Genomic DNA, 25414 nt, shown 5'->3' with positions numbered 1-25414 from the left:
CTTAAGGGACCATATTGTAACGTTAATAACTTATGGGACCAAAATGTAACCGACAAATAACTTAAGGGACCAAATCATTAATTAAGCCAAAATTCTAAAATGTCTTCGGATTTTTGGATTTCAGAATCCAAAATGAGATTTTTCCGTTATTTTTCAATAAACTCACTGAAATATGTTCTATATCATACACTCAAATAACTAATACTTTTTCAATCGTCATATTCATATATTATAATCTAGCAATTAAAAAAGCAAATATTGTAAGTAATTAAAACATGTGATCAGAGTCGCTCCTAAGACTTTTGGTGTCTTGGACAAATCAATGAAGTTGTGTCATTTTAATTGTTCAAATATCTTTATTCTTGCATTTTTTTGTTGAAGATTCATTGATAAACAAAATTTATTCTAAAAAAATATTTTCAGTGGAACTAATTAAAGGAGTTAAAAAGAAATATATGTATGTCCTAAATAAAAATAATAATTTTGGTGCCCTTAAAAATATAATTCCTTGGGCGGTCCACCCCTCCTGTCCATGCTCAGGTCACCCCTGCATGTGAGCTTCCCACTGCACGCGTCTATACCACATTCATATCCTCTCAACCTAGTTTCACTCAGTTGGATTGTAGAATTCAAACATAAAATAAGTCTTCTTAAACATTTTTATTTTAGTATTTGAACACCTATTTTAAATGCTTCATCCCCTGCTGTGCTAAAATTAAATTTCACATTTTTTTTAAATTTTTTGGATTCTAGGATCTGAACAGGTAAACATCCGGAAAAAAAAAAGTTTATCAAGATTGAATCGTGGCCGAAATGACTATAATTATCCTTTTGCACTTTAAAAATGATCGAAAAACTTCATTCAAAGTTTAGAATCTAAAAATCGAAAGGCATTGTCAGATTTTTGGAGGGCGCGTGAGAAGAATAGAAGGTGAGATAAGAAATTATCACTAGATTTTAGATCACATTTTACGCGCAAGTTCTATCGTTGAACCCTTGTACAATGGGTCATTGAATATGGTTATTAAGTTAGTAGAGATTGGTTCATTATATCATTAGGCAATTCAGTAGTCTTTTTTTTTGTTATAAAACGTAATAAACTATGAGATTTTCTTTTTTCATCCTACCAATTTTTCACGTGCCCTGCAAAATTTCAAAATATCCTTATTTAGATTATGCAATCTGAACTATTTTTTGAAATTTTTGGATTATATAATTTGAATTGTGTTTAACTAGTTTTATACATATTCAACTCAATTTATTAAAATAACATAATGATAAATGATATAATTAAAGATGACGTGATATAAATTGGCAACGAAATTTAATAATGTAACCTATTTTATTAATTGAATAGGAATTCATAAAAAAATAAAATAACATTAACATAAATTATTACAAAATCTTTGACACATAAAACTAAACCTGAAGTAGAAGATGATGGAGGTAGAAAAATGAGAAGGTTTGTCATTTCACTTGCACACCCTCAAAAGAATTCGAGTGAACAGAATGACAGAGCTGGTGAAGGTGGAAATTGACTTGAACAATCGCAGGTCATGATTGATCTAAAATACATATTGAAATTGGACATCTCACTCTGATATTCATACTAACCACATAAGTATTGCTATGATAGTCTTTGTTGACCTTGTGTATGAAGGCTAACAATGATACCCTGACATCCTAACCCCTCCCCCTAAAACAAAAGAAAGAAAATGGGAGAATGTGATTTGAATGAAAAATGGCTTAAATGCACTTTTGACCCCTTATGTTTCAAATAGTTGAGATTTTGGCCCCCTAAGAAAAAAAATGGATATTTTGACACCCTAACTTTTGTGCCGCTTTTGAATTGCTAGAATCTGTCCGTTTCACCCATTTTATTGCTCGAATCGCTGCGTTCATTTTCCAGAATTAGCAAATTTTGTTCTTAATACTTACATTACATGGTTTTTTATATTAAGAGACCATTTGAAATAATAGGGAATTTTTGCCAATCCATTGCTATTAAATGCAAATGCAGAGCTTGGAAGCTCCCCATCAAATGCAGAGCTTGGAAGCTGCAAAACATAAAGACCAAAAAAGGAAAGAATACTTATAAAGCCCTTTTATTCAAATTCCGAAACAAAAAATGAATACAAAAGCGTACGTGTGACCAACAAGAACAACATTTGCATCCTCATTGTGTGCCGCAATTGCCATAGATTCACCAACAACAAGAACTGTAGAACACTCATTTGAGGAATCTTCGTCTAAACTTTCCAATCCTTCTTTCGGAACAAATGCAAGAAGAGGCACAACATTGGTATTAATTAATTATACATACAATGCAACAACATTGGTGTATGTTTCTTGTAGGAGAAATTTACATCAAGAAGAGGCACACCACTTCCAGCTGTAGTGCCTAAGAGTTCATCCCAATACATAGGGAATTCAAAAGAGACACAAAAACCAGCAATTCAAAAGAGGCACAAAAGTTAGGGGGTCAAAATATCCATTTTTTTTCTTAGGGGGCCAAAATCACAACTATTTGAAACATAGGGGGCCAAAAGTGCATTTAAGCCATGAAAAATTGTCAAGAATGAGCGGGTCTATAGGAAAAATGCAAGCGTAAACTTTAATTAACCATGGTTAACAGAAGGTTGAAACATGTTGTCAACCATGGAAATACAATCAAAAACCCATGAACACATGTATTGAACCAACCATATTTGTTGACCAAGCCACCATCGAGATTATGAAATAGTTTGAATTATGTAATCCATAATCATTCCCACATTGTTTCGGATTATATAATCTGAAATGTCCTCAGACTGTATTAAAACGTGTGCTTTGGAAGGTTTGACACATTTTAGAGTATATAGTTCAAACCAATCAAATACAATATTTTTATGTGGTCCACATTGCACTGAAATTTTTTGTAGTTCACGACGCACATAAACTTTTATAAAGCGGCCTGTGTTGGTTCATTTATAAACCACACCACATAACCATGAACACTTATTTAGTAGATATAAACATCAAACTAGTTGCAATTTACTACAACTGGGGAGGAATTAACAGTCGTCTCAACCACAAAGACACAAAGGTGATGGGCATTTTTGGTCAAGTAGTCTAATGACTGAAACTCACACATTTTAAATGTGGAGAACTGATGTGTTCGGGGTTCAAACCATGACCCCTGCATATATTATGCAATGTCCATATCAACTGAGTTAAACTCACGGAGAGTGATAATTATTATTTTTAATAAATATTTATAACTTTTACTCAAAAAAATAAATATATTTATTATTTATGGAAACTTTAACATGTACTCTTAAAACACAACACATGTTAGCGTTGCCCATCTCTTTAATTTATGAGAAATGATAAATGGACACACTTTTTTTTGACACTATATAGACACTATGGGAAATTTGGACTTTTCAACCTTAGAATAGGGAGCATTGTTGTAAATAAACCACACCCCTCTTCTTCCTCTCTTCTTCTTTGCGTGTGCATAACCCCCCATCATCCTCTCACTACCACCATCCTCCTCAAGACTTATCACCATCAACTTTCTTCTATTCGTGTACCTTCTTGTCTTCCTTCACCATCCTCCTCACCTTCAGTGGCGGAGCCAGACGAAAAAACTTGGGGTGGCCGCCATCAAACAAATCATATTGTATACAACACATTTTCATTTTCGAATGAAGAAATTATAATTTCTTCATCTCTTTCAATATCATTGGCCTTCCTCTTGAAAAATGATTCTTCTTAACTTTTGTATGTTACAAAGGAACAAATTTATCAAAATGAAATATAACTCATAATTTTAATTATAGTATGTTGATTATAACAACCAACTTAAATGAAAATGAACATTACTCTCAGGCACAAAAGGATGAGAGTGAATGTATTGTGTATGTGCAATGAATAGCCAGAGAAGATAAGAGAAGAAGGTGCGCTTTCAGTTTCAAAATTTGTGGAAAAGAAAAGTGAAGATGGCATGCTTGTAATTTTAAAATTAACTCAAGACATTTTGGTAATTTCCTGCCTACAAAAAAACCAAAAAAAAAATAATGGGGTGGCCATGGCCTACCCCAGCCCTCACGTGGCTCCGCCACTGCTCACCTTCGTCCAACACTAACCACCATCTCTCTCTTCTCTCTCAGATCTAGATCTCAAGCCGAAGACACCATCCTCTTCTCCCTCCGTCGCCGGAGATTTGTTCAGCCGCCATCCAAGAGCCATCATCGTCCGTTTTGGACCTCCACCGCCGGCGACATTCACACCACCACCCCTGTTGTCTATCTTTCATTCCATTCTAGATCCGAGTTGCGTTCAATTATTGGTGACGACGAGTTTGGTTGAGACGACGAGTTTAGTGATGATGAGAGTAAATGTCAGGATAGAGATGAGTCTGAGATGAGGAGAATGAGTGGTCGGCCATCGAGTTGCAGAGACGGTGATGGTGGTGGTGCGAAAGAGAAAAGAGATAAGGGTTTGCAAGGAAATGAAAAAGAAAAAAAAGAAAAAAAAACAGCAAGAAAAATGGAGTTTAAGTGTATTTAAAAAAGGAAAATACAGTATAATTATACTATGGTGTCTGTATTGTGTAAAAAAAAGTATGTCCATTGATCATTTCTCTTGATTTATTTAGTGATCTCCGACTTGGATACAACAACCATCTTATTGAAGTTATTGTGTGTAAAAGAAACAAAATTTGATTGAAGTTACTCTCTTTAAAGAAAGTCTTTATACAAGATTACAAATAGAGCGAATGTCCTCCAAATTTCATTGAATTTACTTTCTTTTCGAAGAAAGAAAGTCTCCATATACAAGACGGCAAATAGAGTAATAGTACCCTCCAAATTTCTTTTTGGCTATTTCTTGGCAATTTCTAAGAGCATCCACAATGGAGACACCCATTTTTGGGTACTTAAATGGGTCCCACACGTACACATCACTCTTTTATCATTTTTTAATAGTAGTACCTAATAAGCACTCAATCCCTCCAACCCAGATCTCACACAAAGTTCTTAAATGGGACCCACTAATCAACTATCAATAACTTTATATCACTACATTTCAATTTTTTAATATTAAAAGCGTGCGGTTCCCGTTTAAAGTTGGGGGTCTTAAATAAGACCCCGGGTCTTAAGAGACCCCAAAAAAAAAATTCCCCAATGGGGGTACCTATTAGGTACGGTGTCTTAATTGGTAAAGACACCACCATTGGGGATGGTCTAAGGGCCTGTTTGGTTTGGCTTCTGAGAAGCAATTCTAGCCCAAAATCAATTCTCTACAGTGCCAAAAGCAATTCTAGCCAAAAACAACGTGTTTGGTTCAGCTTTTCAGAATTGCTTTTATCCTCCAAAAGCAATTCTCCATGAAGCTACAAATCCTAGCTTCTAGCTTTTCTGGAATCAATTCTCCTTGAACAACGTGTATAAGTTTGTATATTTTATTATTACAACATGTTATTTTACTTTATTGCCCTTTATCAATTCTCATTCTTTATCAATTTTCCTTTAGCTATGTCTATTTTAGTAATTATACATTCAAAAGCAATTCTACATAATTGCATCCAAACATAAATCATTTTGTTTAATCAATTCTACATAATTGTATCCAAACATAAATCAATTCTGTCAGAATCAATTCTGTCAGAATCAATTCTCTCAGAATCAATTATATTCAAAGCTGAACCAAACGGGCACTAAGGGGATCCCAAAAAAATGATTGAGGTTATGTAATTGTGTGGGTCTCATGCCCAAAACACAACAATGTTTTCCTTTTGCACACTGCTTTGCTCACTTATCAAAGTTTGCATCATATGATTAAATTTTACATTTTCTATTCAAGTCCATCAATTTTCTCCATCTTTGACTCCAATCCTTGACCACACAACACAATATCTCAAGCACTGACCCTACCAAATATTAAATTCCGTTGAAGATTTGTTGCCATCCGAAGTCGAAGGTACATTAGATCATTGTCTAATTGTAGGTGGAAGCCAGCCTGACGTTGCCTTACTATGTTCATTTTCTAACTACTACTACACCACAATGTAAATTGATTATCACACACACTGCTTGAAGTTGAAATCAAAGACCTTTCTATGTCACGATTTTTCCTTTCCTTCAACTAAGGGTACATAGTGGGTCATCTTTGTTGTATATATCATACTTAATGTCTTGTAATTGATCAACACTGAGGAAACCAAATATTTGAAGCATGTGGCCATGACAAGTGTTTTGGGGGCAAATCCTTGATTTTCATAGATATAATGGCCATGGTGGGGTTTAATGGACCTTCGTGTAAGTCCAATATATCATTGTCAATATGCTTCATGATGGACTTTGCTTTCCATATGCATTAATAGATCGATACATCGTTAACTTATGAAATTAATCAAGTAACAAGCAATTGCTATTGTAATAATGAATGTGCAATTTATGTATTATATGATCACATCCACGCGCACAATAATTTGATTTCATTAAATTTGTCTGTTGGCAGGGTTTCATATAGATAGTTACGTGACTTACCTCAACAAAAAAAAAAAAGTTACGTGACAAATGACCAATCCAAACATTTTTCCCTTGCATGAAGCAAGTTGTTTCGCTTCCCTTATGACAAAAGTCCATTTGACATAAGTTTATATACACACAAAATTAATGGATGTTGTTTTGGCCCCCGATTTGCTAAAAAAATCTATAAAACAATGTTGAGTGGATATCTACCGAAGGGTTTATAAACACACAAAAAAGCCGTTCGGGAGTTACGAGTCTTCTGCAAGGCCGTGAATAGCTTGTTCTGAGTTGTTGGAAATCAAGCGTGAGTAATCATGTCTTCCATCGACTAGAAATGGAACAAATGTTGGATATATAAGAGAGGGACATGTATATCTGATTCCTTAACACAAGTTTAGAACAAGTACAAAGTTAGGTCAAATGGAGAGAAAGTCTAACATAATTGCGAAGATTATAAGAGACAAATTGCGCAACAAAAATTGATGTATTTGATCTATATTATAAACTTAATACATAATTTTTGTTGACTCTCTTATCTTTTACAAAAAGGACTAAAGAAAGCATTTTTGAATCTTTTGTAAACATCAAAAATTTTCAACTCAACATCTCAAAAATATCATTTACTCTCTTTTGAACATTCTTTTATTGGTTTAAATCATTGTGGGTCTACAATTTGAAAATTGAACCAACACAAAGTGGTGAGACATGCATTAATTTCATGCAATAAAATAGTGAGTATTAGAGAGAGTGTTGAAAAATAAGTGTTGTTAGCATTTCTCAAATAGATTTTACAAATAACTTTATAACAAAAATTTACAAAGTGTGTCATGCATAAAATAAGAGATATATTTTTGGCTTAATTAATGATTTGGTCACTTAAGTTATTTGTTGGTTACATTTTGGTCCCATAAGTTATTAACGTTACAATTTGGTCCCTTAAGTTACTTTTTGGTTTCGTTTTGGTCCCTTAACTATTAAAAGTTTCGTTTTGGTCCCTTAACTTATTTTTTGATTTCGTTTTGGTCCCTTAACTTATTTTTTGGTTTCGTTTTGGTCCCTTAACTCTTCCTCCGTCAACCATTTTGGTCCTTTACGTTAGAATGAATGTATTAGAGTTAAGGGACCAAAACGAAACCAAAATATAAGTTAAGGGACCAAAACGAAACCAAAAAAATAAGTTAAGGGACCAAAACGAAACTTTTAATAGTTAAGGGACCAAAACGAAACCAAAAAGTAACTTAATGGACCAAATTGTAACGTTAATAACTTATGGGACCAAAATGTAACCAACAAATAACCTAAGGGACCAAAAGAGTAATTAAGCCTATATTTTTATACACTTAGCTTGAATCTAAATAGGGAAAATGAAGGACCCTTTTGACCATTTGTGAATGCTAACTAACTTAACCTGACATGCCAATCTGTTGTTGCCACATCAGATGTACAACAGGACCCACACTCACTAACCATTGAGTTACTAGTTATGTGACCTATATAAAGCCACCCTCTCCCCTTCATCTCATTTCAACTACTTTCTCCACACCCTACCTCTCTCTCACCCAAAATCTGAAAAACCATCATCAACTACTTCCTACATACATATGCCTTCCCCTTTTTCTCCTGCAATTCCCAAACACCTCCTTAAGTAACCATTACACCATTATAACCAACCTTTTCATAACTCTCTTCTTAGCCTTTATTCTCATAATCACCACAATTCTTGCTCCTTTTCACACATATACCTTTCCTTTTTATTTGTTTTACCAGCAAAAGATGTACAAGTATGAGAAGAGATCAACAAACCACGAGAGGTTCATAAACCCTTCATTCTCTTCCACCCTCTTAGACCAAATTTACCGTTCCATCGACGAAGGAGAAACAAAATTAACCACTGAATCAACAAAATTTTACAGAGAGCAAAAACCAACGATTTTAAACAAACCAACAACCGACAGAAAACATAACAATAACAACAACAAACCAAAAATCGAAAAAACTGTTTCTGTCGCGAAAGAAACCGACAACAGAAAATTCCACCTACGTGATCACGACCAAGATGCTCTGTTCTTCAGTTCCACTTCAATTTCTTCGGATTCTAGCTCCGGTGGATTCTCCTCCTCCGACACAGATTCATTATACGGAACGAAGTCACATGCTTCGTCGTGCTTCATTCCACCTAGGCCAAAACCGGTTAGAACAAGCGTGTCGGCATCATTTAGGCTTGAAAAGGAGAAACAGGGGAATCACGTTTTCGACAGGTTTTGTCGAAGTTCTCAAAACAAACAAAGCACAGAAAATCACGGCGAGGAAGCGGTTTTAATAAAGAACAAATCAAGAGCGGTTAAGATTTACAATAACTTGAAGAAAGTGAAGCAACCGATTTCGCCAGGTGGAAAACTCACGAGTTTCCTCAACACTCTATTTGCTAATAGTAACAATGAGAAGAAAACGAAGACAGAGAATCCAACAAAGACGAAGAAGCAGATGAACACATGGGAGACTCATGAGGGAAAAGTAGCTTCCACGTGTTCATCTGCTTCTTCGTTTTCGCGGTCTTGTTTGAGCAAAACCGCCTCATTTTGTGGTAGAAATGATTACAAAACGGTACGTTTTTGTGGAGTGGAAGAGGGTAGGGCTAAGGTGGAGGAAGCTACTAGAAAGTTTTTGAATGAGTACCAATGTTATAACAAGAAGAAGAATGATTTAGTTTTATTAAAGGATTTGTGTATTAATCAAAAAGAAGAAGAGGATGAAGATGATGATGATGTGGCAAGTTGTGCAAGTTCTGATCTTTTTGAGTTGGATCATTTGAGTGTGTTTGGAGATAGTAGGTATTGTGAGGAGCTTCCTGTGTATGGAACTACTCGTGTTAATTAGTTAATTATTGATGGATTAGTACTAATAGTGTCATTGTTAATGCATGGGCTCATCGTAGTCTAGTTAGAAGCATATATCATAGATACATGAATAACAGAACCATTTTGATATGTATTTTTCTAAGTTTTTTTAGTGGTTTTCTAAATTATACTTTGAAGCAATTAACTTACCAATGATTGCAAGTGTGATGTGAACAAAAAGAACAAAAATAGAGTAATGTTTAACTTCACGAATAGTTGTATCGCGAGATGTTCACGAGCGACAAGACGTGTCATTTATTTTGACCCCAATTATACCACGACAAATCCTTTATTCCACCAAATCTAGAATTAACACTCTTTCTAACATTAAACATGTCTGTATTCGTGAGTTATTGGGACGTTTTCCTTCGCACTATATGGTAGTGCTGAAAAATATACAGGATAAAAACACAATTGTTAATGTAAGTAGTCGATCATCCGCACTCTCATGTATGGTCAACGCTATTGGTCAAATATCTTATTTTTATGCATTCTTCTTTTTTTTTGTATAAAACTTCTTTTTTTACTGAATTTCTTGTATAAATCCATACTACTCTCCCATTAATTTGCAGATTGGTTTATATAATCCCAAAGGATACTTGAAAGAGATATAGGAGGGCTCTATAATAACAAGTGTAGTTTGAAACAATCAATCTCACAAATTACAATTATCATAGTGACAATGAATTAACTTGCTGAGCCGATTGGCTCATGATTCTCTAGCCTTTTAAAGAATGATCATATACTTTACCCACTTTTTGTCTCACTAATAGGATTACCATCACAAGCTAGCATATTTGCATTAGGAAAAAAAAGTTGAAACATTTTACAATGGTGAAAATGACTTGTGAAAATACCTGATTAATTTTACAAAGTGTTTCAAAAAGACTTTTTCAAATGCTTACAAGTAGTTTTTTTAAAAAATTATTTGATCACTACTTTTTTTTTTTTGTTACCATGTTATTGGTGCGAAGTTTCCACAACTGTTTAACAATGTCGTCGACAACATTAAGATTTTTTTATATCTATATAAACAAAACAAGATTGCTTAATTATGTAATTAATTTTGAAGTATCGTACGAAACCAAATTGATGTAAATTATATGGTGAGTTTATATAAGTTTAGCTATTATGTTTTCAATGAGTTGAGTATGATGAAAAGGACATTGCTAAATTATGTGGAGGTGAGAACATATAACTAATCTAAAGCCTCTTATTGGTAAAGCGATGTTTTTCTTGGTGTATGTGTATTGTGTATTTTTGTAGTTGTCATAGAATCTGCTATTTTTTTGAAATGATCAAGAATATGATAGAAAGAAGAGTAAATGGGGGTACTTTGATTGTTATGATCAAAAGAAAGTGTTGTTGGGATACGTTAATTGTCGATCATGATAAAGCATTCCAATGGAAACTTACTGACAAGAATAGGTTTGAGAAAAAAGGAAGAAAAAGAAGAGGGAAAACGAGAGATTCGAGATGGCAATCACAAGCAAACTGAGTGAGAAGGGTTTGATGCTGATGGTAAAGGCAAAGGCAGATCTTCATCCATGGGAAAATGAGAATAGAGAAAGTGATCCAAGACTAAAGCTTTTGCTTTATCTCTTTCTTTATTTCTTTCATTCTAAATTCTTGATCCTATTTTGAAATTTACATATCCCCATTAACTTGTAGATTGTGCTACCACTTGTTCTGGACCTAGCCTGGACCCAACTTTTAGTGGATTATGTTACGATAAAATGTTGCAGCGCCAACACACCTAAGCGTTATCATCCCAAAGACGAATCACCACATGATCAACATTATAGGACGATCCGTGAATTGTGACGAGAATCTCTCAACGACTTCAATGAAATTCACCTTAATCCTCTTGAAATGTCACTTATAAAAGGATACTTGAAACCAAGAGAAAGATAATCATGATAAAAGCTAAATCTAATTTCTTACACAATCAATTGTTATGTAAATGCAAGACACTTGCAATATGTTATTAACTAGCTTATGCCTAAACAAATCCGTTCATTGTAAAACGAAAATCAGGCCTCTTTATTGAAGATTAAAAGCGAAAATGGATTAAGTCGAATTAGATTTTGCAACGTCTATTGTTCAAAAAAATTCAAAGTCATGTTCGAAATAAATTATTTTAAAAAAATGTTAACTTGCTATAGAATGTGAAATTCAAGGGACTTATCATTGGAGTGCATATTAGGGTCACCCTTCTTTTGAAAGGCAAAGCAAATTGGGAAGCTCGTATGAGAGTTTTGTACTTTGAAGGGTGCTGGTTAGTTATAACTAACCATGTGATAAGTAGGCCTCTACAAGACTGCAAAAAAAGTGGTGGAAAAAGTTGGGTTGAATGAAAAACATTGGGGTCGCTAATGATGTGGCTTGTTTTTGTGGTCCAAATCAAAGTTCACACAATATTTAGCTTTGTTATGCTGGAAAAGACAAAGTCATGAACATCATTGGCGATCCCGAGGTTAGTTTCCAACAAGACCATGGATCCACTTTTCCTTTATATCCTCCTAGAACTAGAAAGAACAAGTGATCAAACTATGACCATGGTCATGATTGAGATACTTTTGTATCCACATTACAACATTTTGAGGCTATGTCAACATTAGTACCCTTTGAATGAGAAACTTTGTTCCTAAATATAAATATTTTTCAAATTACTAGATGTATTGATGATCTTTTTCTTTCTAAACATCACCCCTAATTAGTATTATCAATTTGTACAGGAACATAAACAATTGACATCAAATACATCTATGCACAAAAGACAATTTAATAATATTTCTACATAATCCTTAAAAATAAAATATTTCTACATAAATTATATATATTAATTGCACTACCATTTTTTTTTATTACCATGATATTTGTACGAAATTAGCGCAACCGCTTACCAGTGATTAATCTCCGTCGGAGAATCTGTAGGGCACACAAGATGGGTTCTCCTCTCCGAACTTTTCTTAATAAATGTGAAAAGAATACTACATTCAGTCATTATTATAAACAAAAAAAATCACTTTTTAAATTCATTGAATAACTAATGTATATGATTTATAATCTAGAGCAGATACATCAATGAAACTAAAAAATAATTTTTTATTTATAATAATGACCAAAGGAGTACAATGGATGTTTATAAATAGATGTGCGTTATTTGAACAGACATTTGCATGACAACTTATGGGAAAATCATAGATTTACAAAGAAAAATAGATGTTGACACTAAAACCAAAACAATATAGAGAGAAAGTAAAAATATAATGTGAGTATGAGAGAAAAAATTATCACAAAAATTGTCACAAATTAGTTGTACAAATATCATTTCTCTCGTAAATAAGGACAAAGTGAGTTTCTTTTAGTGGTGAAAAACTATTGTATTATATTAGGTAATTTCGAAGAATGTGATTGTTGGCATTAGGGCGTAAATTTACTTTTTCGTAGCATATTATACTTTATGTCCACAAATATTAACTCAACTAGCAATAATGTCAAAATTGTTAAGTCGGACGTCGTGAATGAAGTTCAAACCTTGACTCATCCATTTATGTGTGTGAGAGTTTTCAATGACTTTTGTCCTTTCGTTAATCAACCAAAAAAAATCATACTATACTACTTATCTTATGCTTCAAGTATCTTCTTGTAATAAAAAAAATTCTTCTATTCCCCCCCCTCTCTCTCTATCTCTATCTCTATCTATCTATCTCTCTCTATCTCTCTCTCTCTCTCTCTCTCTCTCTCTCTCTCACACACACACACACACTTTATAAAAAATTCTTCTATTTCCTCTCTAAAACCTACTCCCTCTGTTTTACAATGAGTGTCGTTTAAGGTTTTGACACACAAATTAAAAAATGGAATGAAATAATCATTAAACATAACACTTTTACTAAAGTGCATTTACTTTATAAGAAAGGGTCATGTTAACCAGTGCCCCCGGGGCACTGGTTAAGGAAACTAAAAAAAGAAAGTTTTAAAATGAAAGTAACACTTTTCATGCTTTTGAAAAGTTGACAGCACAAGTTTCAATGTACATCTTACCAACCAGTGCCCCGGGGGCACTGGTTAACATTACCATATAAGAAAAAGACAAACTTAAAGTTGTATAGAAAATTATGTAAGAGAAAAGTTGGAGTATTTATTGAGGGTAAAGTTGGAAGTAAAAAATTAAAGTTGTATTGGAAATGTAAAATGACATTTATTGTGAAACAAATTTTTTTATTTTTTGCTAAAGTCACACTCATTTTGAAACGGAGAGAGTACTTATAAAGATATTGAACCGATTTTAAAAGTGTCCAACGATAGTTAACTGCCGCTAGAAAAGTTGAACGGTAGTTAAGTCAGTACCAATTGTGTTGTTTTTGAGCAATTTCATAACTGAGAAGAGTAAAAATCATATTGTGGTCGTATCACGGTCCACAATTTGAAACAATACTTATTAATAATAGGCGACAGTGGTATTGACTTATGACATATGAGTGTGCTTCTTCTCAAGATTTTAAGTTCGATTCTCTTTGATGTCAATTTAGTTGGGCTAATTTAGCTTCTTCAAAAATAATAGGCGACTTGTGTTTTTTTTCCTTGATATAATTTTCAATTTTATTTTCCCTCAAACACTTGATCCCTCATTCTTTGATATTTCTTGACTCTTTTTTCTCTCTCTCAACAATAGTGTTTCCCTAATTTTTCTCTCACAAAAAACACGGTAAAGGAAGAAGAAAGAAAAAGCCTCTCTTTTTTCTCTTCTCAATGCTATTCCTCTTTTTATTTTCTCCCAATTTTAATTTTTACCGCAGCACTTGAGAATCATATCCCTTTTATCAACTTCAAATGAATAAATCCAAAAGAAATCCAATAAAAGTGCCAAGACCAAAACAGAGAGGATGACTCTTTAGACATCTAGTAATTGTTTAGAGACATCTAAAAAAAACATCCTCGAATGGCAGTTAACCATCACTCACTCTAAAACGGTAGTTAACTACTACCTCCGTCCCAATTTAATTGACCTACTTTGGTTTTTCACACAGATTAAGAAAAGTGTATAAATAAAAGGGAAAGTGGAATATATTGTATTGGGAATGATAAAAGTAGTATTATTTAGTGTTATATTGTATTGGGAATGATGAAAGTTGTATTGAAAATTGAAATGGGTCAGTTATTTTGGGACACTTTTTTTTAGAAAATGGGTCAGTTATTCCGGGACGGAGGGAGTATTGTTTTAAACTTTTTATATCAGTTAAAATACTTTTTAAATTAGCTTAATCGATTTAAAAAGTGTCTGAACAACAATTAACTATTGATGAAGTGTTTTAGTTGCATGTGAGCAATCTTCGAACAAAGAAGGAACAAGGATAAAAAGCCCAAACTATAGATTAAAGGCCCAAGACTACCAAAGTGATATGTGAATCACACCCCACACTATCTCCTTAATAGAAAAGACACTGTTAAGATTTTATAAAATTAAAGTGGATAGTAAATCTATCAAATTATTCATCAACTATATACGTACTCGCCTTTATCATAAATTCAAAGTGATAAATATTAATTTAAGATTGATACACATAATATTAATTAGATAGTATAATTTTGGTATAGTTTTTCTAATAATTTGGTCAAAAAATAGTTTAAATTTAATAGTTTTTTCTAATAAAAAATGCAGATGAATGTACTTTTTCACATGTTCGTATTAAAATGCTCTATCACCTGGATACCTAAACGATCAAGTACATTTTTGTTTTGTAAGTAGTTTAGTGGTTAGAAACTCATATCTTAAGGTATATAAGTGGAGTGTTTGATGTTCGAACCCATATCTTTACATATATTATGCAATGTCTCTATCAATTGAACTAAATTCTCGAGGATAGTCGGGTGCTTGTTTGATTCAATGATGGAAATACTTTTAAAGTTTGTTGTTTTCAATGAAAAAAAATACTTTTAACTTTCTTAACTAGTGTCTATGAAGAACTAGTTAGCATGACCCTATTTATACGGTCAAAATGTGATTTTATCATAATCCATATTTTTATGTTTGCTTTTTAATTATAAGTGAAGAAATTTTGGTTTTTGAATCAATTTTAAGCTTAAACAACTATTCATAGTTTTTCTTCTCTAAAAAAACATTTTGTAGTTTTTCTTTTGAGGTTGAATCAGTTCAATCTTTTTGAAAATTTTTAACTCCAAGTTAAAATTCTTTTTAGTAAATTACAAGTCAAAAACAATTTTGATTTCAAGTAGTCAAAGACTCAAATACATATAAACCACTTTCACATAAATGCTTCCTAACATAAATTGCTTTAAACTAAACTCATTTTTAGTCAAAGTTAATTTTACAAACAATCAATTCATTTAAAACTAATTTCCAACTCCTAACAACCAAATACACACTAATACTTTCAAGAGGCTTTGAATAAACCAAAAAAATCAAGAGGATAACCTTATCTCCATTCACAAGTAGAATAACTCCCACATCATCAAAAAAATCTCCATTTTCCATCTCACATCCAATTCCACACATTTCTTCAACCACTAATATCCAACCCTCATATATCCAACCATGCATCACAAACACTTATCTCAAACAAAAGCAAAACCAAACCAATAATCAATAATGGCTTCAGCTTCTGTTTCAATGTCTTTACCACTAACCCAAGCCACCCACAAAAACCTTCACAATCCTTCCACCACACCCTTCTTGAAACCATTGCCCTTTCCACAAGCAAAGAAGACACTAGTCAACAAGTCAACTTCAAAATCCAACCTTGTTGGAATTCAAGCATCATTGAAAGACAAAACAGTGAAGGGTCTAACAGCTTTTGCATTAACAGCCTCTATGGTGTTACCAGATGTTGCTCATGCAGCTGGAAATGATTTTTCACCATCTCTTAAAAACTTTTTGCTTAGCATTGCTGCTGGTGGTGTTGTTCTTACAGCTATATTGGGTGCTGTTGTTGGTGTTTCCAACTTTGATCCTGTTAAGAGAACTTAGTTAAACTATGTTGTCACAATCTCAAAGGTTTATATTTTAAGTTAATCATGTTATTTTTTTCCACCTTTTGATTTGTTTGCAATTGTTTCTAATACAAGGTGAATATATACCAACAATTGCCGAGAACGTTTAAAATTGATTTAGGGTATATGTATAATATGAACCGTTCAATCTTAAATAAATGGTCGAGATTGATTACTATATGAGATTTTTAACTTTGAATGGCGAATCTGAGAAAACTGAATGAAACCTACTACTCAAGCCAAGTTGATGAAACAATTTGGAACTGTTTATTATTGAATTATTTTATGGACAATACTTAGATACCGTGCCTTAGACACAATTCATCAGGTTTGTGACATGATTTGTTCTAAACAACATCGTATATGTCTTTTTTTGATGCAGCTGTTGGAATATAAAATTGATAGTTTTTGATGAGACAGTACCTATAGAACTTTACCTAAGTATTTTCCTTATTTTATCTAGGTAACTATGCTGGCATGCTTTATTGTTCTGAAACTATACATCAAATTCTTACACACTCTAACACCATATGCAAATTAATGAAAACATGCATGTATTACATAAATTGAATTGCCCTACAGATTGACCTTAAAGTCAAATCTGGACTAATAATATAGCGCAATACTTTGGAGGTGAGAGCATGCAAGAGTCATTTCCTTTCCTTTAGGGACGACATGCTATGCCATGACCAGGAATAAATCTAGCATTATCTTCAGTGTAAACATGAGTTTCATTCTTCAGCCTGAAACAATAATAATTTGGATGTCAAATTCTTTAAAAATGGACACGGTTAAATTACACTAGAGGTCCTTTAAATTTGAGGTTTGTACACTTACGATTTGAACACGGTCTTATTCATGATGGTAGATGAATGGAACCAAGCACCGTCTAGATAGAGCAATTTTCCTTTTATTCTTGCTTCAATTCTTTTGTCCATTTCCACAGCATCAATCAATATTGGTTGGTCTGAAGCCTGAATTCAAAGCATAGAAATTTTATAAAAAAAAATCACAAATAATCATAATAAAAAAAGCATGAAGTATATTTTTTTGCTTACCATAACCCATCCCCATGAATCAGCAAATGATGGTACATGAGTCGAGTATGCCACCACATCTGCACCAAATGGGAAAGAAGGAACGAAAAAGAAAACCAAAAGCACGTAAGCAAAACATATTTTAGTCGAATGTCAAATTGCGCGACACCCACAATTTCATGTACTGAATTGTCACGAAATGTCCATGTTTTGTTTGAACAAGTGTTTTAAAAACTGAACTGAAGATCGAACGATGAGACATCTGAAGTCTAATTATGTTCAATTGGGTTAAATTTTTTGTGTAAAAGATAGAAAAAAAACGAAGCAGTGAGCCAATAACAAATTCAACCCGGTTCGATCCGGTTATAACAAACACCTACTAGTAAAAGATTTGAGGTAGATCTATTCTTACATTTGAAGACCTGTTTTATGGTGTTGTGTATAGAGGTGAAGACCTCTTTGTGTGAAAAGATACCTGCTGGTCCAGCCTATAAGAAAACATACAAAAAGGAAAATGTGAAATGTTAAATATTGATTAGATGGGTAGTGAGAAAAGCGTGGTAACAAAAATATGGTTGTTCAATAGACTCTTCAAAATCGCTCACTTGACTGAAAAAAGAATACCAGTCAGGAGTTACAACTCAATCGGATTTTACACAAAAACAGTTGATCAGAAGTTGTGATACAATCGGAAGCGAAATTTAGGAGCCTATTGAACAACTGTCTGACATAAAAGTGTGTTCCTCAAAAGTCTACCTGGGTCACAAAAATGCCATTGTCAGTGAGTTTAGGCTTCACAACTTTCTCATAGAAGGACTTGGTGTAGAGCTGATAGCAAGGACCATCTTCAAGTGGGTCAGCCAAATCTCCAACAATGATATCAAACTTCTCCTTTCTTTTCTCTAATTCAGCCCTTTAACACAAAATTGTGAAGCAATTTTTAAGTAAAAAAATCACCATGAAATCCACACACACAAAAAAAAAAAAAAAAGTAATTTTGACACAAAAGTAAATAAATTCCTATTTGCAAAATGAGCTAGCTTATTACTTTGCACAGTTGATGACAAGGTCGAGCTTCTTGTCAGCAAATGCCTCCTTATTTGCAACCAGGTATTTTCTGCAGAAATCCACCACCTCCTGCAGGAATATTTTTTTTATTAATTATTAATTTGAGCATATATAATACAACATCAATCTTAGAATAAGTTTTAAAGTTATTAATGAACCATGTCTTACAAATTCTTACCAATATTCTCTCTCTGTTCCATTTTGTCTGTCCTTTTAGCAAAATATTTTTGTTCAACTTTAATTTAAAATTTTGTTCAATAATCACACATTTTTCTATTATACACACTTGACCATTACTATTGTTTTAAAAAAAAAAACTTGACCTTCCCTAAAAAAAAAATAAAAACTTGACCATTATCAGTATATAATTTTATCAACTTATTTTTTCTTAGAAAACTTAAGTCATTTAAGGGATACTGGTATAGAGTATATTGAGAAAATACATAAAAAAATTATAATAAAATTTATAACATGAGTTTTTAAATGTATGTATCAAAACAAATAAATTGAGACAAAATGGCTGTCAAACATTTATATATTTTTATAAACTTCTAAAATTCGTTATGAAACAGACAGTCAACATTAATATTTTAAATGCTTAAAAAACACTAAAATTATATAGCAAAGTGTCCTTATTTTTCTTAAACAAGGGGCACTGCCCACATCAATATGGATATTATTATTAAGTTTTCAATTTGAGGGACGGCTAAGTAGAATATGATGATTTTGCTCAAAAAAAAAAAAAAAAGAAAAAAAAAAGTAGAATATGATGACATACTTTGAACCCCCAAAAAAATAAGAATATGACTTAAAGAAGTAACCTTGTCAATATCGCACATAACTACTTTGTCCATTGACTTGTGCTTGAGAGCTTCCCTAGCTGCTGAACCTTCACCACCTCCCATTATAAACACCGTCTTGGGGCTGCCAATATATTACCACACATGCCTCTTCATATTAGTCCAAGGTTTCATCAAACATAATCCCAATCAAGTCTATAAAAAAGCATAATGGTGTGCTATTAATTTGTAAAAGGATAAAAACATAGGTGGATTTTTTTAGGTTTTTTTTTAATGATTCTTAACTAAAAATACATTTTTTATGACTTTGACAATCTTTAAAAAAATTATGAATTTGAAAAAAATCATATATAGTTTAGACTAGAATCATACGAAAAACATATAAAAAAATGTACCATAAGTTTTTTCCTTTGTAAAAATATCCAATTACTAGTTTTTTTTTTTTCTTTTTAAAATGACGATGGTTAACCACACTTACTTTGTCAGACTCTTTTATACTCTCTTGTTGGATATAAACATTGTATACATAGGTCCAATATAAAGTGGTATGGTTTATATAAATTTCATCTGATAAATGAACGATGTTCAATTGAGTGTTGCTATCAATATTTTTGCGGTTTTGAAATGAGTTGTCAAATATTGATTATTTTATTCACTTATTACAAAGATATTATAATACTATAAACAAAATGGAATAAGAGAATATTACATCAAGGAATAAGAAAGTATAGAAAACAAAGAAAAAGTAATTTGAATTTATACATATAAATTGAAATGACATAATTTTTTTTCATTTTAATATACATGGACAATTCTCATAACGTCAGACCAAAAAGAAAAAAATTCATATTTCATTTTTATTAGTAAAGACAAAGAAAGAACTATAACATCCTCCCCTGATATTATAAAACAAACTTACTTTGGATGACATAAAAGAGAGGGATGAATCAAGCATTCATGATAAATGAATTCATCTGCTTCAGAACTCTGCATCTTTCCATCAAGCATCAACGCCTATATGCAGCATAAATAACAATCAGTCAATCACATACTTTTTTTTAGAGGAAGAATCACATACTTAGCAATTGCTATTCAAAAAATAAAATATAAAATACTTTAACAATTATTATTTCTTATAATTATGTATTATTGAAGAAAGAAATACATAATTTTTTACTATTAAAAAAATAGAATCAATAATTCATATTTTGATTCGCAACGAGTGTGGCACGATCACGGTGGTTCGTAATTTCGATAAATCTACGGTGATTCCAAACATATACTAAATTTTGTTGTTACTTTAATTCTTTTTGTAGTATTTTTGTACTTATTTAAGAATCAAAGCTTGCAAACCTTTCCAAAACGCTTTGTATCCAAGAGAGCAATGTCCTGGTATTCACTAATCGCTTTATGAAGCACACTGTTAAAAATAATAAGAAAATTATGAATTAGTAAGAATAATAATAATATTAATAATAATAATAATAATAATAATAATAATAATAATAATAATAATAATAATAATAATAATAATAATAATAATAATAATAATAATAATAATAATAATAAAGATAATAATGTACTATATCATATAAAACAGAGGAAATTAAAAAGGATAAATAACGAACCTGTTGAGTTTAAAGGACCATTTGAGATCATCATCAATGATTTCCTCATACCATGTGGAAGAATCATCAACGTTGTTGACATGGTTTGGTTGAACTTCAGGGACAACCTTTGCAAACTCATTAACGTAAAACATTTCTGGTGCCTCTCCCATGGTTTTATTTGTTGAAAATACACCTCCCATAAAACAAAGAAACAAGTGACAATGGTGGGTGCAAAGTGCAATGTGGATTGAGGGGTGTGGCAATAGTGGGTAGCACTTGGTTTTATAGCAACAAGAAAAATAAAAAAATGGATAATATTTAATTAAAGGTCTCTCATGATGACTATAAAAGTAAAAAATTATATATTGACCAAGTTGATGACCATACTCTTCAAAAAAAAAAGTTGATGACCATATTCATTTTAATTTTTGAAATGATGACTATATTCATTTTATTTTTCAAAAGGTGATGACTATATTCATGAAGCTTTTAGATTACATTTTTAACTTATCATATAAAATATTATATTTATTGTCTGATTAACTTCAATTTTTATCAAAAATATAAATTATTCTATAAAAACATCAAAAAATAATATATCTATTGTTTTATGTGATAAATACTTGCTCCTCAACACTTTATAACAAAATAATGAGGTATACTCCTTCGCCTAACTCAAATATAAGCAAAAATAATACACAAATTAAAAATATTATTACTCAATTACATTTTTTAGATATAACCAAAAACTTAGATTCTCTAAATTACCTTTTCTCTTTATTTAACTTTTTTTATATTATTTTTTTACAAAAACAAAACGATGTCCATTCATTCAAATTAATAGAATACATCATAATCAACATCGCTAAAAACGTAAAGGATGAATCTGCGAACAAACACACAATACCCAAGTTAATAGCATACAACGACCCAATGCCTACAAACAATATGATAAAATCTAAATCACCAGAATACCAATGTTTCTGAATCTGCAACGTTGACGTCCAAATCATTGATTGAATATGTGATTGATTGAAGTTGATCTTTCAATATGAACCAAATGAACACCGTAACAAGACACAAAATCAAACAACACTGCATAAGACGACGAACAACACAACGCCGTACTCAGACGACGAAATCACAAAAAAAAACTTGATATATGTGAAATAACTTATTTAGATTAAAAGAAAGTGAAAAAAAAAGATGTAAAGTGGTGATTCTAGGTCAAAAAATGACTTAAAACCACCCCTCCTCGACGAGTGAAAGAGAAAGAAAACTTAGAGAGGAGTTGGAGTTCTCTCACTAAAAAAACTAGGGCCGGCTAACATTGAAATAGTTGTTGTTTATCTCGTTAATTAACTTTTTTTTATATGACATCTGCTTCATGTGAAAGTTAATCAGAAGGCATAATCTTTGGCTTTCAATTATGGAATGGTCAAAAAATAAAATAAAGATTATTGGTAAAATTTTAAAGTTAGTTGATTTTTTTTTTTAAAATTGATGGTATATTTTTTAAATTTCATTAAAAGTAAAGGTTATTGATTTCAATTATGGCACTCATAAATAATATGTTATATGTTAAACACAAGCAACTAAACATCCTTGAGTCACATATCGAAAAGAAGAGTAACCAAAAAAAAAAAAAATCCTTGAGTCAATCATATCAAACATCCTTTCAGTGAGGTGTCTCTTAGATCATTACCTAATTATTTGGTGCATCTTGAATTATATGCTAACACTGAAAATGGTTAATCTCAATGTCGCAATGCGTCATCAGACTTCTTGTGGAGTCTTGAGATGATTGTGGAGTCTTGAGATGATATTAGGCCAATGTATAGATTGTCACATAATGTATAGATTGTCACATAAATAAGCACGAATATAATATAACTTCTGCCTAAAGATTTCAACAAGTGACTCGGTGTAACCGACCATTCTACCTCGTGTAACACATGATAGTGGACTTTGTTGAAATTGATGTCTAACTTATCCTTACAAAATCGGTTCATAAGGTGAGGAGTGACTCCTCTTTATAAACTATTATCAAGAGTTTTATATATCTGATGTGAGACTTGAGTTTTTCTCGATACACCCACTCACGCTCATCACTCTTTTTGGACTTGGTGTATGGATAGGTAGGTGACCCTTGAATTCAACAAGCTCTAATATTATGTTAACAATATTGGGTTTAAATAAGAAATAACAAAGAGACAGGTAGGGTTTCCAATAATATTGATAGCTTAACATTACAAAAGAATAATAGAGAATATATATAAACCCGAATGGACTCTAAACTAACTGACTCAATAGCACAACCCATTACTTTATTATCTAACACCTACCCTCAAACTCAAGATGCATCAACAAAACGCATTTTGAGTTTGTCAAACAAAATACTAAAAACATATTAAATAATATAAACTTCTAACATTACCCCTCAAGTTAAAGCTGTAACACCCCGTTCTCCCAACAACGTAATATTAATTATTATAATCAGAGTAAACCATACAACGGAGTGTCACACTGCTAATCAAAATTTCATAAATAGAAAATAGCTATTTATTTAAATCAACATTTAAAATATCTCCAAAACTGCATCGGAATAATTCTTTAGGAAATACAATTTCAACCAAATCCAACATAAAGGAAAATCTTGGCACAAAGGCCTCAACGTAATCAACATTATTTTTAACAACGATAAACTCCATTATTAAGTCTTTTCCCAAAAATATGATACATAAAAGAAATGAAGAAAACGAAAACATTCGCGACGAATCACCATCCTAATATGTATCAGAGCCCTAGACACTTGAGCCAACCAACCTACAAGCCATCATTACCTGCAAGTTACCCATACGAAGGGCAACATTTTCAAGCAGAAGGGGTGAGAAACTTATCCAATAATAATAATAATAATAATATATAATTCATCAAATTAATGAAAGCAACAACATATCACAACATACATCATTAATAATGTATATAAAGAATACATATAGCAACAACATAATCATTTTCCGCAACAAAGAGCAGCAACAACAACAACTTCATTATCAACAACTACACCGACAACTCGACAATGCAACAACGGCAACAACAATTCGACAATGCTACAACGACAACAACAACTCGACAATGCGACAACGACAACAACTAATGCATCATGCAGGTGATACCAATCTACGCGCGTTGAATGCTAAGCATTCCAGGGCATAAGCCCCCAACAATTTTGATGGTTAAAACATCCCAGGGCATAAGCCCCCAACAGGTGAATGATAAACATTCCAGGGCATAAGCCCCCAACAGATGTGAGTATGCAAATGGACTCAACTTGTGTATATCAACATACAACTTCAACAGCGACTACAACAACAACATATGTGCCTACAACAATTATGACACACTCCCCAACTTCGACATTAGACGATACAACAACGTCAACAACGGAAATCAACAACATAGTATATATAGAAATCAATTACATTCATCTCAAAGTCCAAAACATCCTTCAAAAGCAATTAAGTTTTGATCAATATGACATAAGCCAAATACCCATAAAACACCTCAACTAAATCCCTAACACTTAAGTTTGAAGTTGGGAAACCAACCTTAAGTTTTTGGACCAACTTGGGATTAGTTATGCTAAGTTTTCTTAAAGTTTTATGAGGACCCACTTGGACTATTTTCATCATAACTCAAAATCTACACATAATTTTCTAGTCACTCCAAATCCATTAGAGAGCTAACTCAATTATCTACAACTTTGATGTTTACACCGAAAGCTAATTCAAAACAGAAATGAGTGAAAAATAGTGAGCAATCGAGGAAAAAGTTTGCAGAAAACGTGTCACGATTTTGGAAAACGTGCCACGTTTTTACGACCAGAAAAACCCAACTTTCGACATTTTAAAATCGTGCCACGATTCCCAAAACGTGCCACGTTTTTGACAGTACCAGGTCAAAAAAACAGCTTTTCAAAAGTGCGATTTTTACCATTCTAAGCCCTTCTTGGGTTCATAATCGACCCTAACTTGACTGAAACGATGTACTATGGTTACCCTATGAACTGTAAACGTTTTTCCACATCAATTCTATGGTTTTTCATCATCTAGTCATCAATTCACCACTTTTAACCTAATTCTCAAACAACCAAAACTATGGATCTCTACATAAGATTAACCCTAATCCCCAAATGATTTGCAATAATGTTTATAGGTTCTATGGGAACATAGCAGTCAAAACAACATAGAAAACATGCATTCTCAACATAATTAATTTCATTATAGCAATCTAGCATAACTTTCTAACCCTAAAATCAAGAATACAACAATTCATCAAATTTCAGAATTATACATATTATTAGTGAAAGGAATCCCACCCTTACTTTATCTCAGCAAATTCTACAGCAAAAACGGTTGGATTCTCTCTTCCTAGCTCTTCTCCTAGCTTTCTCTTGGTTCTTCT

The 25414-nt window shown here is 32.3% G+C and overlaps 3 protein-coding genes across 3 annotated transcripts; 2 read left to right on the top strand and 1 right to left on the bottom strand.

The window, feature by feature from the left end:
• The first annotated feature begins 8029 nt into the window (after positions 1-8029).
• Positions 8030-9505, top strand: LOC146952334 (protein BIG GRAIN 1-like A). The gene has a single exon (XM_085700965.1). It carries the CDS (start codon positions 8292-8294, stop codon positions 9393-9395), a length of 1104 nt encoding a protein of 367 aa, XP_085557091.1. The 5' UTR covers positions 8030-8291; the 3' UTR covers positions 9396-9505.
• Positions 9506-15928: 6423 nt separating this feature from the next.
• LOC146952333 (uncharacterized) lies at positions 15929-16610 on the top strand. Its single transcript, XM_085700957.1, has one exon. The coding sequence runs from the start codon at positions 16032-16034 to the stop codon at positions 16407-16409; it is 378 nt and encodes a 125-aa protein (XP_085557083.1). The 5' UTR covers positions 15929-16031; the 3' UTR covers positions 16410-16610.
• Positions 16611-16676: 66 nt separating this feature from the next.
• LOC146952332 (thermospermine synthase ACL5-like) lies at positions 16677-21203 on the bottom strand. The gene is made up of 10 exons (XM_085700949.1): positions 20966-21203; positions 20691-20757; positions 20257-20351; positions 19359-19461; positions 18518-18606; positions 18226-18382; positions 17882-17957; positions 17491-17549; positions 17270-17406; positions 16677-17175 (listed from the first exon to the last, which is right to left on the bottom strand). The coding sequence occupies exons 1-10, from the start codon at positions 21145-21147 to the stop codon at positions 17097-17099; spliced, it is 1044 nt and encodes a 347-aa protein (XP_085557075.1). The 5' UTR covers positions 21148-21203; the 3' UTR covers positions 16677-17096.
• Positions 21204-25414: the final 4211 nt, after the last annotated feature.

This window comes from Medicago sativa, chromosome 1, assembly GCF_051527215.1.
Source record: "Medicago sativa cultivar Bolivia chromosome 1, Bolivia_mono, whole genome shotgun sequence".
NCBI classification, from domain to species: domain Eukaryota; kingdom Viridiplantae; phylum Streptophyta; class Magnoliopsida; order Fabales; family Fabaceae; genus Medicago; species Medicago sativa.
The sequence above is the reverse complement of the archived record's forward strand: the minus strand, read 5'-3'. Positions and strand labels throughout refer to the sequence as shown.

Bases quoted from the DNA above. Each gene is read 5' to 3' on its own strand.
- LOC146952334 (XM_085700965.1), top strand. From the start codon at position 8,292: ATGTACAAGTATGAGAAGAGATCAACAAACCACGAGAGGTTCATAAAC.
- LOC146952333 (XM_085700957.1), top strand. From the start codon at position 16,032: ATGGCTTCAGCTTCTGTTTCAATGTCTTTACCACTAACCCAAGCCACC.
- LOC146952332 (XM_085700949.1), bottom strand. From the start codon at position 21,147: ATGGGAGGTGTATTTTCAACAAATAAAACCATGGGAGAGGCACCAGAA. The intron at 19,462-20,256 runs GTAAGTTTGTTT...ATATATTGGCAG, and splicing joins TCTCTTTTATGTCATCCAAA to CCCCAAGACGGTGTTTATAA. The intron at 17,958-18,225 runs GTAGACTTTTGA...GTTTTCTTATAG, and splicing joins ATGGCATTTTTGTGACCCAG to GCTGGACCAGCAGGTATCTT.